This window comes from Cricetulus griseus, chromosome 7 (genome assembly GCF_003668045.3).
Source record: "Cricetulus griseus strain 17A/GY chromosome 7, alternate assembly CriGri-PICRH-1.0, whole genome shotgun sequence".
In the NCBI taxonomy this organism is placed as follows: Eukaryota; Metazoa; Chordata; class Mammalia; order Rodentia; family Cricetidae; genus Cricetulus; species Cricetulus griseus.
Genome location: NC_048600.1, coordinates 43,341,424 through 43,355,872, shown reverse-complemented (window position 1 = coordinate 43,355,872; position 14,449 = coordinate 43,341,424). Strand labels below are relative to the sequence as shown.

General features: G+C 49.3%; 2 protein-coding genes across 2 annotated transcripts; both read left to right on the top strand.

Moving 5' to 3' along the window:
• The first annotated feature begins 2,935 nt into the window (after nucleotides 1-2,935).
• Prss33 (serine protease 33) lies at nucleotides 2,936-4,816 on the top strand. Its single transcript, XM_027424828.2, has 6 exons — nucleotides 2,936-2,981; nucleotides 3,343-3,366; nucleotides 3,481-3,643; nucleotides 3,792-4,063; nucleotides 4,311-4,480; nucleotides 4,658-4,816. Exons 1-6 carry the CDS (start codon nucleotides 2,936-2,938, stop codon nucleotides 4,814-4,816), a joined length of 834 nt encoding a protein of 277 aa, XP_027280629.1.
• A 4,519-nt stretch (nucleotides 4,817-9,335) lies between these two features.
• Nucleotides 9,336-14,371, top strand: Elob (elongin B). Its single transcript, XM_027424889.2, has 4 exons — nucleotides 9,336-9,418; nucleotides 9,520-9,654; nucleotides 11,011-11,116; nucleotides 14,209-14,371. The coding sequence occupies exons 1-4, from the start codon at nucleotides 9,416-9,418 to the stop codon at nucleotides 14,319-14,321; spliced, it is 357 nt and encodes a 118-aa protein (XP_027280690.1). The 5' UTR covers nucleotides 9,336-9,415; the 3' UTR covers nucleotides 14,322-14,371.
• The last annotated feature ends 78 nt before the right edge of the window (nucleotides 14,372-14,449 follow it).

Here is a 14,449-nt window from a genome sequence, read left to right as displayed (position 1 = left end):
ATAAGAGTATGATGTCACTTATATGGGCAACCTTTGCATAGATTTTGTTAATTGGTGGCATTCTTGACCTTCAACAGACCAGAGACATCACCAGGCCTTGGGGAGAGGACCTCCTTTCCTTCCTTTGTTCCTTTAATTTTTCCTGCCTCAGACCTTCTCCTGTTACTGGAACATGAAAGATAACTTACGGAAAGATGGTTGTGGCTGTCTGAAGGCTGAGAAGACAGGGTGGGGAGTGATGGGCAGAACTCCTAACCATAGCCAGCACCCGAGGGCTCCCCATCACACCAGCACCTCATGCCCCTATTCTCACCATGGCCCATGAACTCATCTTAGAGTCAGGACTCAGCTACATGTATTTTATTGAGGAATGCAAGCCGGGGTCGCACAGGTGAGCACACATGCTAGTGTTTTTTGTTTGTTTGTTTGTTTTTACCAGTAAAATGAAAAAACTGAGTCTGACAGGGAGCTAGGCTTAGCACACACTCTGTGCCTCCATTGGGCTGGGTTTCAGAAAGCTCTCTTTTTTCTCCCAAGGTTCAGATAGCTAACATTCAACCAGTTGCAGACCTTTTCCCTGAACTGAGCCAAATTCTCAGAAAGAACTCATCTCCTTGCTGCATGCATCCTCCAGCCTTGCCCTTCACTCCAGATTACAGCTTCCAGGCCCTGTGCTAGATGGATGCCCACCCTCTGAGCCTTATGCTCACCTGACTTGCAAAATTTGGCCCAGGACCCCAGAGCTGACCATATGCCCAGAGGTCCCTCCCAAACACACTGGGCCTTAGTCTTCTAACAGCCACAGACACTGATTAGGAGCTGACTCACCTTCAAGGGGCCCCCAAACCTGGAGCAACAAAAGATCCCAGAAGTTGGAGGAGGATGGGACATTTGTCTGCCCTTCCTGCACTTTTACAAAATTTGCCACATGCCTGGCACTGCTGCAGGCTCTGTGTGGTTCATCCAGTTAATCTTTACAACAACCAAATGGTTGGTTTTAGAGACAAGAAATGTGAGGGAGTTGAGTTACTCCTCCAAAGGGAGGGAGGACATGGCCCTTCCTCCCTCCCCCCATTCTCTGTGTGTGGGGGCGTTCTGGGGGTCAAATCCAGGGTCTCAAATAAGCAAGGGCTCTCTCTACCACTGAGTTATTTACCCCCAACAAATAAGGAAGGTAAGCCGGGCATTGGTGGCGCATGCCTTTAATCCCAGCACTCGGGAGGCAGAGGCAGGTGGATCTCTGTGAGTTCGAGGCCAACCTGGTCTCCAGAGCCAGTGCCAGGACAGGCTCCAAAGCTACACAGAGAAACCCTGTCTCAAAAACCAATAAATAAATAAATAAATAAATAAATAAATAAATAAATAAATAAGGGAAGTCTGTTTATTTGAGACAGGGTCTCACGTACCCTAGGCTGACCCCAGACTGACCTTGGACTTCTGATCTGACTCCATCTCTGAAGTGCTGGACTGGTAGCTGTGTGCCACCACACCCTGTTTGTGTCATCCTGGCTAAAACACAGGGTCGTGTGCATTCCTGGAAGCACTCTACTATTTCAGTCACATTCTCAAACCCCAAGTGTGAATTTTAAGTTTGGTCTTTGGCTATGGACAGCAGAAGCCATGTCTGAAGGCCAGCTTCCTCCCTACATCCAAACAGACACTGGATCTGGGCCACCACGGGGGTCCTCTTCTCTTTATCTGTCTTGCTTCCAGCTTGTTGTCTTACTCTGCCTTTCCCCCTTACTCCCAGTTATTCAAAGCTAGCTCTGTACCAAGCATCGTTCTGCCCACTGGAAACTCTCTTGGAATGAATATATCCCCTATACCCCCTCCTTTATTGGCTTTCCATTTATATGGAACATTATAAGAAAATACCAGAAGCATAATATAAAGAGAGATTTAAATATATATATATATATATATATATATATATATATATATATATATCTCATCTTACAGTTTTATAGATGCAAAGGCATGACGAATCAGCTCAGTTCTAGTGTTCCTTGCTGTACCCTGACCACTCCCAAACCAAAGAGTGCACTGTTCCCCAGTGTAGTGCATACTGCTGCTTGTGGTCTGGTAAGGTGGTTGTAGCAATTTGGAACTGTTCATTCTCCACTTCAGGCTCATACAGACCTGGGATCCAGACCAGGTTGGGTTTGGTGTGTAGTCAGCTGCAGGCCTGAGATCTAGGGCGTGGGTCTAGGGTCTGAGCTGCCATGTGGGGCCCCTGGCCTGGCTGAGCTGGGATTACTGAGCAGAACAATAGAGCTCAGAAGCCCCAGTGAGCAGGTCCACAAGGCTGCGGGATCAGGTTTAGAGATGAGCTGCCAAGGATCTTCTGGAGCTTCCTGGCCTAACCGCAGTTCCCCCCACCCCACCCCACCCCACCCCACTTCTCAGTACCTGGTGTCCTTTTCCTGCACCTCCTAAGTTCTTCTCAAAGCATCTTTGTTTGAGGCTGTTCAGGTGCAGCCACAGCTCCGCCTTGGTCTTGTTAATTACCTGGGCTTCCACCTCCTCTGTCTTTTAAGCCCCCAGGCCCTCCCCTGGTTCCAGTCACCAGAGAGGACACCAGGCTTCAAGGGTGAGAGCTGGGTCCAGGGGCTTCTAGGAAATGAAAGATGGGGTCCAGAGGGTGAGGCTCCAGGGTTCCTACTGAGGCCTAAGGCGCCTGATCTCAGATGTTGGGCATGCTTGGTCAGAGTTGGTCACATGGAGCCGAGGCACCTAGAGGTGTGGAATCTGGGTGGCAGGGACAGATCCAGGGCCAAGCAGAAACTAATGGCAGACAGAACTGCCACAGAGGTACAGGGTGGGGTTGGATGTGTCCCCTAGCCTAGAATGTTCCCTTCTGCTCCCTGCCCCCTCCAGACCAGAGACCAAGCCCTGAGTAACATTACCTGTACCCAGGCCAGTCCTGAAGATTAGAATGAGGGGTGCTTCCCACCTCCAGATCCTGTTCCTGTTGGTGCTGGGTGAGTGGGGTGAGGGTCAGGGAAGTTGCCGCAGAGACTTTAGCTGCAAGTTGCCCACCTCATCTCTCCCTAGGCCTGGTGCCTCTAGAGCACCATGGGGCATTCTGATCTTTATTCCAAGGCATGGAGTCTTTCTGGCACTGACCTTGGGTTCTCCAAATCTGAGTATGTATATAGTGCCTAGTTCCCACCCCCAGCCTCCCAGTGCTTTGGGGAGGGTGATGGAGGCTACCAATGGCACAGAAGCTTGGCATGAGGTCAGTGTAACAAATATGTTCCACCTCCTACCTAATCTCTGACCCAGGCTCTATTACCTGGCACCAAATCCCTAATCTAGTCCCTTGCCTGCTTCCTCCTGCAGGAGCCAGAATGCAGAGGTGTGCAGGTAAGGAAGCCTGGGAACCACCTCCTCCCCAGCTTGGCCCTGTCCCCCTTCCTACACCTACTTCCCAGGTCCCAAGTCCCATCCAACCCTCACTGCCCAGTTGTCCTGTCACAGCTTGTGGGCAGCCACGCATGTCCAGTCGAATCGTGGGGGGCCGGGATGCTGGAGATGGAGAATGGCCATGGCAGACAAGCATTCAGCACCGTGGAGTCCATGTGTGTGGAGGGTCACTTGTTGCACCCCAGTGGGTGCTGACAGCAGCTCACTGCTTCCCCAGGTCAGCTCTCACTCACTATTCCAGCTCCAGAGAAAAAACAAGGCCTGAGGGAAAGTGAAGGTGCTGCCTGGGGAGGTGTGGGCAGTGCTGGCTCCTGACAGGCCCCATGGACCCGATGTTGTCATCAGCCCCCATGTCTATTCTGCAGACGGGTAGTGCCATCAGAGTACAGTGTGCTCCTGGGAGCACTGAGTCTGGGTGTGACATCATCCCATGAGCTCTTGGTTCCTGTGCTGCGGGTGCTGCTGCCTCCTGACTACTCTGAGGATGAGGCCCGTGGTGACCTGGCACTGCTTCAGCTTCGTCACCCGGTGTCCCTGAGTGCCCGAATCCAGCCTGTCTGCCTGCCTGCACCAGGATCCCATCCACCACCAGGGTCTCCATGCTGGGTCACTGGCTGGGGTAGCCTCAGCCCTGGAGGTAAAATACATAGTCAGGCTTTGGGGACTTCGGGGCACTCCATTCTCCTCGGGCTCTGACTGTGAATCCTGGTCTGTCACCATCCCAGTGTAGGACCCCAGGCACATGTGAGGACCCAAACTTCGCTTCCATTCAGACTCAAGGAGTTCTGGTTGGCAAGTCAGGCCCTCCCACTCATCTTTTCCCACTGAGCCCCACTCCAAGCCAAGCTCTCTTCTGATTCTCAGATCTTTTCCTTTTCCCTCAGTGCCACTCCCGGAGGGACGACCCTTGCAAGGAGTGAGGGTGCCATTGCTGGACTCTGGTGCCTGTGACCGCCTCTACCACGTGGGTGCCAATGTGCCCCAGGGTGAGCGCATAGTGCTTCCAGGGAACCTGTGTGCTGGCTACCGCAGGGGCCATAAGGATGCCTGCCAGGTGTGTCTGATAACCCACATCCTCTGGAATTGGTTCCCCTCTTACCTCCCTAAAACCTAGGATCCAAGAGGTTGCAGACCCCTATCCTAGAGCTACTTCCCCAGGGAACTGGACCTAGGAAAGTGGCCTTGAAAAGCTTTAGGAGGGCTGTGACCTAAGTTTACCTTTTTCCTGTAGGGTGACTCTGGAGGACCCCTGACCTGTCTGCAGTCTGGCCGCTGGGTCCTGGTGGGTGTAGTGAGCTGGGGTAAGGGCTGTGCCCTGCCCAACCGTCCAGGTGTCTATACTAACGTGGCCAAGTATAGTCCCTGGATCCAGGCTCACCTGCGCCTCTGATGCTGGTGGATTCCATAACGTGAATCGGGGGCTTCCTAGCCCACCCTGTACTTCTCTTTCCTACCTGAGGCTGAGCCCATCTGCCCATCCCCCTGCCTCCTCTCCTCCTTGAGGCACATCTTCTGTCACTCAGGGATTTTCTATGAGTCCCCTGCAGTTACACTTCTGCCTTCTCCTTCTGGCTAGTATTTACTACTTTCAACTTTAGAGATGGTTCATTTGGCCTGTTTGTTTCCCCAGAGGAAGTCAGACCAATTAAAGCCTAAGAGGGACTCAACACTAGAGAGAATCTCCATTGCTGACTTTGAAAGCCGAGGGGCCAGGCATTGTGAGTAGCCACAAGGCACTGACAGCCAGCAGGAGAGAGAAATCTGCAATTACCAGGAAACACATTCTGCCAACACTCAGGAGACCGGATATAAATTTCCTCCATCTTCTAATCCCTTAGCTTCACACTGGTGAAGCCTTCAACAGAGAACTCAACCAAGCCACCCAAGCTTTAATCAACAGATTTTTGATTTAATAAATTTATGTTGTTTTAAGCTGCTACTTTTGTGGCAACCTGTTACATAAAATCTAGTATAAATCAGTTTTACCCAACTGTGATGGCAACGTGCCAGAGGAAACTAGACTTGCCCTCTGTACTCCAGGTGGCTCAGGAGTCTGGGCTACATGAGACCAAGTCTCAAGACAAAAAGAGAAACTTCATAGACTTTTTATCTTCCCTGAGTCCCTGTACTGAACCCATGCTAGGCAAACACACAAATTCCAATCATATTAGAGAGAACTAGGCCCGGGCAAGGTTAACAGCCCAAAGCTGCAGCCTCACCTGGGAAGCAAGCTTAGTAATCAGTGTAAATGGAGGCCATGCCCACCGCACAGTCGGTTCATCTGGTAAGTGAACCAAGCCAGGAGATAAGAGAGTAAAGAAAGCTTGATTGCTTGTAGCAGATGAGAGCCCTGGGGAGCTTTCCTTAAACAGTGTCTCACAGAACAAAAGCAGGAAGGAGAATTTATTGGAAGACTCACCCAAGTTAATACCAGAAGGACCTGTCACAATATGAAGAGGTGCACCCTTGTATATGTCAGCTTGAGATCATGCTTCATAACCACACTTCCTAAACATTTTTTTGAGACACTGTCTTGCTATGTTGCCTTAGTTGGCCTTGAACTTACCAGCCTCTGCCTCCCATGTATGGGGATTAAAGCTGTGCTCTACCTGCCAATATAAATTCATGGTTTTTTTTTTTGGGGGGGGGTGGCTTTTATTTGTTTTATTTGCTTTTTTTTTTTTTTTTTGGTTTTCGAGACAGTGTTTCTCTGTGTAGCTTTGGAGCCTATCCTGGCACTCACTCTGGAGACCAGGCTGGCCTCGAACTCACAGAGATCCGCCTGCCTCTGCCTCCTGAGCACTGGGATTAAAGGTGAGCACCACCACTGCCAGGCATTGGCCTTTCAGCATGGCACAAATCAACATTCAAACAGCTGTCAGTATGGAAAATCAAGTCCTCAGATCCTTCTGGGCACTGAATTTAGGCAAGAAGGTGGGTTGATGCCCTAGGCTCCTGGGTGGAGTAGACACTATCCAATCTTCTTCAGTCCCAGGAAGTGTACCCAAGATAGTGAAAGGAATGATAATAATCTAAAGAGTCACTCGTGACCTTCCCTTTGGCTATTGGACTGTTAAAACGATGTTTCCTAATTAATCAGCATTTCCCCAGGAGTCTCACACTGGAATAAGGAAAAGTCTCGTCCTGAAACAGAAATTACAGTTTATCAGATCATTTTGTAGGAATGACTGCAGCTGAAACTGTAAGGAGTTAAGTGTAATGGGTTGGGACCTCACATCTCTTGGGCTCTGGACAACAAAAATCAGCCTGTGCCTCTCAGTCTCTGGGAGGCTGGAGATTATAGGTTTTGGATCTTCTCTACCTCACTCATGGAAACTGCACCCCTCCCCTTCAGTATCAAGCCACATGACTACTTATTGGCACCCTACATTGTAGCAGGGATCCACAGTTGGAAGTGCGGCCTCTGCTCTTTTTCACTTGTCTGTTCTCTTTCCTTCCCCTTCCTCCACCCCCTTCTTTTTTTCCTGTTTTTTTTGAGACAGGGTTTCTCTGTGGCTTTGGAGGCTGTCCTGGAACTAGCTCTCTGTAGAACACACAAAGTTCTGCCTGCTTCTGCCTCCCAAGTGCTAGGACTAAAGGCGTTGCCACCACCGCCCAGCCCTCCCCTCCCCCTTCCCTTTCTAATAAAACTTCTCATTTAAGCTCTGTCTACCTGGCATGTTTGTCCCTCATCTGCCATGAAATCCGCCAAGGTCCCAACCCGTTAAACTTTATTCCTAACAGAAACAGTCAGATGATTGGCCACACCATGCCTAGGAATGCTTTTTCATTCCCCTTCACTTAAACTCCTGTCAAGAACTCCCCACAGACTTGGGAGAGTTACTGGATCTCTTCACATATTCCTCTTCCTCATATGGCCACATTTAATAAATCTGCCTTTGCTTTCTGCTTTTCACTGTTTTTTGAGACAGGATTTCTCGATGTAGCCCTGGCTGTTCTGGAACCCACTCTGTAGATCAGGGTGGCCTCAAACACATCTGCCTCTTGAGTGCTGGGACTACTGTGACCAGTCAGTCTTCTAAAACCAATAGCTTCTCTAGCTCCTAACAGGCTACAAAGCATGCCTGAATTGGATTTAACAAACCCTTTGACCCAAGCCTGAGGCTGGATGAGAACATACAGTGTTGATAAGATCTAAAATTGTACATCAAGTGTAGCAGGTTACAGCCCCGCTCTAGGGAAAGGCTTTCCCAGCGAAACAGCTCTGCTCCAGCAACAGGGTTTTCCCAGGTCCAGGGAAAAGCTTCCCCAGCAAAGTTATTCCAGTCCTCAGAGTGTGGAGTGTAACAACACTGCTTTGATAGGGGAAGGTTTCCCTGGCAAAAGTGTTACAACCCTGCTCCCCTCCACCCAGGGTTGTCTCTGTTTCGTGAAAGTAGGTCTCACCCAAACCTCATTCAAGAGATTTATTGGGAGGGAAGAATCCAGGAGAGTGGCTACCTCTGCCACCAGACAGCTACAAGCTGAACAGGCACAGGGTTTATATAGGGCATTTTAGGGGTGGTGTTTTTCCAGGGAGATTTACAGAGTGGGCATTGGTGATCCGCTAGATCTTGTGCTCAGGGATTGGTTGGTTTTCTGCTCAGGTTCAGGGTCAGAATTGGCTCTGGTTTTGAGGAACCAAAAATTAAAATTAATAAAAGTTTAAAAACTTAGGCCCTGAAAAGGAACTACTTACGGTAAAGGAAAACTTAACTCCTTAAATCAGGAGTGCCATGACTGGCACCTGATCCCCTGCTCTCAGAGAAGGGGAGGTAATTATCCACCACTCCTGTTAACATCCCTTTGCTAATTGCTGCTCCTAAAGATTCCCTCAGCCCAGGGGATAACTGACAGACCTTGTGAACCTGTAACCCTGCAAGCCCATGCCTTGTCTTATCTCACTCAAATGTATCTCACTTAAAATATATACCTACTGCTTTACTCTGAACTTTGAATGACCTGAAGTAACATGGAAACTCTGTAATTTGTGGCCTTCAACCTTATGGGGTACCCCTTTAAAAGCTTCTCTTTTTGGCTGGTTGGCATCTCATTTGCCCACCATGCAGTGAGATCCTAGCTGGCCAGCTTGAAATAAAAAGAAACCTTTCGCTTTTGCATCAGAGTGTCGACTCCTTGGGTTAGTCTCTGGGCTCCTCGAACCTGGCACAACAGTTTCAGAGCCTAAGTGTGTTTCTTTCACTGGTGATTTTTAGCCTTTTGTCTCTAATTTTAGGGCCAGGGCATTTTTCTCCCACTGGCTCTGATTCTAGGGCCAAAGAGTGTTTATTTGGTACTAATCGCAGGGTCAGGGTGCATTCCTTTGGCTCTGGTTGCAGGGCCATAGTGTGCTTCTTTGGCTCTGCTCAGGGTGTTTCTTTGGCTGGCCCTATTTCCCTACAGTACACCTTCTCAAAGCGGTTGTAAAGTCACCGTTCATGAGCTTGACCCTTAAATAAACGTGGGCTGGAGAGATGGTTCGGTGATTAAGAAGACTTGACTGCTCTTCCAGGGGTTAGCTAGGTTCGATTTCCAGCACCCACATGGTGAGCCACTACCGGCTGTAACCCCAGTTCGGAGGGCCCGACGCCCTCTTCTGGCTTCCCTAAGCATTGCATGCAACTGGCGCACAGACATAAATGCAGATAAAAAAAACAAACTCATTAAAATTTTTTTTTAAGACAGGTGCGCTTTCTCCCTAATTCTCTCTGTCGCTCCAAAGCAAGCCACGTTTGCGCCTCAGACCCATGAGGGCATCAATACTAGGGCCTCAGCCTTTGCAAAGCGGTAGCCTAGACACCGAGATGGCGGCCACGCACAGCGACGCGCTCCCGGATCGCATAAAATGGCGGCGGCGGTACGGGAGGGGCTGAAGGATGAAGGGGGCGGGACGGGCGGGGCCGCGCGGAGCACGCCGGGCCGCGCTTGGGTTGCTGGGAAGGGGCGGAGCGTGGCCGCGCCGGCGCGTCGAGCCAGAAGCAGCCGCCGGATGGTGAGCGGGCGCGGGGGGGAGGGGCGCGGGGCCGGGGCGCGGGGCGCCGGGGCCAGGCCGGGGGCCGCGGGCTGGCGTTGACGCGGGCCCGCCATCCTCAGGACGTGTTTCTAATGATCCGGCGCCACAAGACCACCATCTTCACGGACGCCAAGGAGTCGAGTACCGTGTTCGAGCTGAAGCGCATCGTCGAGGGCATCCTCAAGCGGCCGCCGGAGGAGCAGCGGCTGTACAAGGTGCGACGAGCGGGCGTGGCGGTTGCGCGCGTGGGGGGCCAGGCATGACGCCCAACAAGGGGGTCTCGGATCATGCCGAGGGGCCGGCCGCATCGCGTCCCGGGCCAGCCGCCCCGCCCTGCCAGGCGGCCTTGCTCAACGGTTGGGGAAACCGAGGCCTCGGTGATCCTATGCAGCCGAAGGTGGTGGCAGAGCCAGGGTTGGAACCACAATGTGCCTAGTCTCTGGACCTCGGAGAGTCTTCGGACCTGCGGGGAGTCCTCGGCCTGCGGGGAGTCCCCCGGAATCCCATTGCTGGAGGGTGGGGTGGAACTCGATGAATGCGAGTGTGGTCTACAAGATAGGTCAAGATCCCACCAGTGCTTCAGCTAGCCAGTGTTTATCCCTGCCAATCTCTTGATGTTCTAGAACCACCTCTCATTCAAGCACACCTTTTTACTTGGGAAGCCAGCCCCAGTTTTCAGTAAGCCAGGCTGTGGAGTTGGATCCTCATGCCTTAAACTCGATTCAGGTTTCCCAGAAGCATGATGTCAGTCACCAAAGTGCATTGAGCTAATTCTGGCTGTAAACGGGAGCAGACCTTTTGCTCCAGATTAAAGTCTGGCTTCCTGTCTCTGAAGGGCTTTCTCTCTGATATCCACTGGGCTTTTCCTTGAAAGACCCTTTTGCTATTCTAGGAACTACATAGTGTTCCTAGTACTGCTTTCTAGGCTTCTCAAGTTATCGACACTTCTGACCGCCCTGTGAGTTGGATAATCCAGCAATTTCTATTTTAAGGTGAAAGTTGATTTAAAAAAACAAAAGCAAAAAACTGACTAGAGGTCAGGGATGCAGCTTTGTTGAGTGCTAACATATAACCTGCATGAAGCCCTAGGTTAGATCATCAGCCTGGAAAAACTGGGCAATAATCCTGTTTGGGAGGAGGAGGATCAGAAGTTGAAGAACATCTACTGTGTGAGATCTTTTCTTCAAAATAAATCCAATTACCTTTTTGAGTTAATTTACCTAGAGAGCTTGGAAAAGCCAGAACCCAGATCCTGTGTGAGTTTTATTGTTGTGTGGTACGTGCCCACACACAGTCCAAGTGCTTGAGGAGGCCAGAGACATCAGAATAGGTGAACTGGGGGTTGGTGAGCCAATCTATATGGGTGCTGGAAAATGAACTTCAGATTCTCTGCCAGAGCTTTTCAGAGCCATCACTCCATCCAGCTTTGGAAATTCTTGGCTATAGTTCTGGAATGTGTGCTTTACTTAGGGATGCCGCTCCTCAACATAGTTGCTGACCTGCTGACCAGAAGGCTCTCTTTGGGACTTGTCCCTTTAGGGCCTGTCCCCCAAACCTTCTTCTCTTTTCAGGATGACCAGCTCCTTGATGACGGAAAAACTTTGGGCGAGTGTGGCTTCACTAGCCAGACAGCACGGCCACAGGCCCCAGCCACAGTGGGCCTGGCCTTCCGAGCAGGTAAGATGGCTAACCTGGATGGCAGCTAACAATCTGGTTACATCCAAAAAGGGACTTGGGGAGCCTGTAGTTGTTCCTCAAAGAACATGAGGTATTTCTTACTTAAAAAGCAAAGCCTGGGGACTGAATACATATAGTTCAGCAACTAAGAGCACTGGCTCCATTCCTAGCATCCACAAGGCAGCTCAGAATTGTAATTCCAGTTCCAGGGGACCTGAAGCCCTTTTCTGGTGTCCTTGAAGCGCCAGACATTCGCATCAAGCAGACTTACATTCAGACAAAAACCATATACATAAATAATTTTACAAAATTACACACACACACACACACACACACACACACACACACACACACACACACACACACACACACACACACACACACACAGAGTTGGGAGGCAGAGACAGGTAGATCGCTGAGTTCAAGGCCAGCAAGAGCAAGTTCCGGGATAAAACCCTGTCTGAGAAGAACAAACAAAAAAACTGGAACACAGACAGGAGCTTGAAATTAAAGAAGACTTTCAGGTTTCTGGTACCAGCCACATTTACAAGATTTATTGATACTTCGCCCTATACTCTATATATCATGCCCCCCCTCGATTTTTTTTTTTTTAAAGGGGGGTTCAAGACAGGTTCTGTTTGTAACCTTGACTATCCTGGAACTTGCTCATTGACCAGTCTGGCCTTGAGCTCGAAAAGGTCTGCCTGCTTCACTTCCCCAAATGCTGGGATTAAAGGCATGGTTAGATTTTAAGGATAGGGTAGTTAGATCAAGTGCCTCAGGCTGGTGTTACATGCCTTTAATCCAAGGCAGAGGCCAGCCTTATCTACAGAGGCAGTTCCAGGACAGCCAGGGCCCACCCTGTAGAGGCCCCTGCCTAGGGGCAGGAAGACATTTAATAATTTTATTCTTTGCCTCTTGAAATTTAAACAAGGGACAGTGGACCCAGGGACTGTGTATAAGGGCAAAAAAAAAAGTGAAGAAATGCCTCAGCAATTAAGAACACTGGCTCTTGAACAGGACCTGAGTTCAGTTCACAGTATCCATAACTCAATCATCCATAATTCTAGTTCCCAAAAAAGCCCATTGCCTTTGGTACAAGCCATACACACACAAAAATCTTTTAAAATAACAGGAAGTACTTTTTTTAAAAAAATATTTAACCTACTTATTTTATGTGCATTATTGTGAAGATGAGATCCCCTGGAACTGGAGTTAACAGTTGTGAGCTGCCATGTGGGTACTGGGAATTGCACCCAGGCCTTCTGAAAGAGCAACCAGTGCTCTTACTCACTGAGTCCTCTCCAGCCCCAGAAGTACTTTTTTTTTAATCTTGAAAGAAAATATAACCAAAAGTTAAGGCAGGGAAGTTCTAATTATACTTTTTAGTTTTTAACAAGTAAATCTCAGGGAGTTATATCCTCATGTATAGCCAATTCCCACTCTTGTGCCACCAAACCTGGAGTTCCCATGTCCACAGGGCACCCTAGGCAGGACCTGCTCCAAGTGTCTCATACAATGAAAATCTGCCCTGAGATAACTGCCTGTGAGGTGACACTGGAACACTTGTAGGGCTGGTGAAGATCCACAGGCCAGATGTCAAATAAGGTTTTCTTTTGCATGGGCTCCTGTGAGGCTGAAAACACAACTTGTCAGTTTAAGCTAAGGTTGTGTTCTCTCAAGTCACTCTTCAAGCAGAACCTACTCCCCTGGAGTACACTGTCCTAGAAGACACTGATAGTCCTGTTTTAGTTATATGACTCCTGATATGGCATTGGATGTGCAGTTAACTGGACTAAAAGGCCCTATTATCCCTCTGGCACATGGAATGTTGTGGCAGAATGTTCAAAGTTGCTGTATCCTTCACAAATTTACAAAAGCACTTCTAGAAGCAACTGACAGCATTAGGTGCCATCTCTCCCTCTGCTATTCAAGTGTCCATGCTGAAGGATAAAGCAAGCTTCTCCCTAACGCTAACTGCTATTAGGGAGGTTTTGTTAAATCAAGAACTGATGGGTCCTTCTACCGTAGCCACCCCCCAAACTGGGTTTCTCTGGCTGTCCTCAAATTCAACCCACCTCTACAGAGGTGTATGCAACCACTTTAGCACTACTGGCATTTTGTGACCAGAGTGGTTGTTTATGCTGCTCTTACAGAACACCTGGGTCCAAGCACTCACATGCCAGCTTGTCAGAGACATGCATGGACACCTCCGTAAATTGAAAACTGAGAGGCAGGTCAAAAGTTTCTAGGTGGGTGTAATCCAAGGAGGAAAGATGTGTGGTGGGCATTTGCTTTTGTTGTTACATTTGTTTTGTTTTTGTACTGGGTTAACAGTGGGCACTGAAATAGAGCTAAGAAATTGAGAGTATTACTTGCCCGACAGGCATAAAGCTGAGGGTCTGATCCCCAGCACTGCATTTAAAAAAATTTGACGGGTTTTTGTTTTGCTTCTGTGCTGTGCTTGCCTGGTGATCTCAGGTTAGAAGAGGTTGTCAGATCCCCCAAAAACTGGTTCAGGCAGTTGATGAGTTGTCATTTCCCAGGTCTTCTGCAAGAGCAACACTTTGTTTTGCTTGAGGCAGGGTTTATGTTAATAGCCCTGGCTGTCCTGGAGCTCACTTTGTAAATCAGGCTGGCCTTGGAACTACTTCTGCCTCCCATGTGCTGAGATGAAAGGCTCAATGCAATATGCACTTTAACCACTGAGCCCTCTCCCCAGCTCAGGTTTTCTGATGTGTACATGTATATTGTGATTAGAGTGTGGAATATAATGAACAGAACAAAGGGAAACAGTTCTGGGATTCTCAGTCACTTGATTTTTGGTATCAAAGGATGCTGGTAGAGCGTAATGGCAGTTTGGGGACAGAAGGTGCATGCATCCTGGTCACATTGGTTGATTAGAATATCTAGGGGGAATCAGTGGTAAAATTAGGTCTCTGGGGACAGAAGATGGCCATTGCCATGTCAGGCAACCCAGATGGGAAAGGCCATGGCTTTGGTGGTGTTTTGGAGAGTGCTTACATAAAGACCATACTTCCAAGTGAAAGGAAAACACTGGGCATCTTCTAAAGCTTTGCTTCCTTCCACAGATGATGCCTTTGAAGCTCTGCGCATTGAGCCCTTCTCCAGCCCTCCAGAGCTTCCAGATGTGATGAAGCCACAGGATTCTGGAGGCAGTGCCAATGAACAAGCTGTGCAGTGAGGGACCCACCCCTCTAGATAACATTTCCTCAATAAAGATTTGGATGCTGATTGCTTTCTCTGTTCCCTCTTTCTCCAAGTAGTTCAACTTGCTCACTTACAAGGCTATCCTGTTGTGTATATCACCAG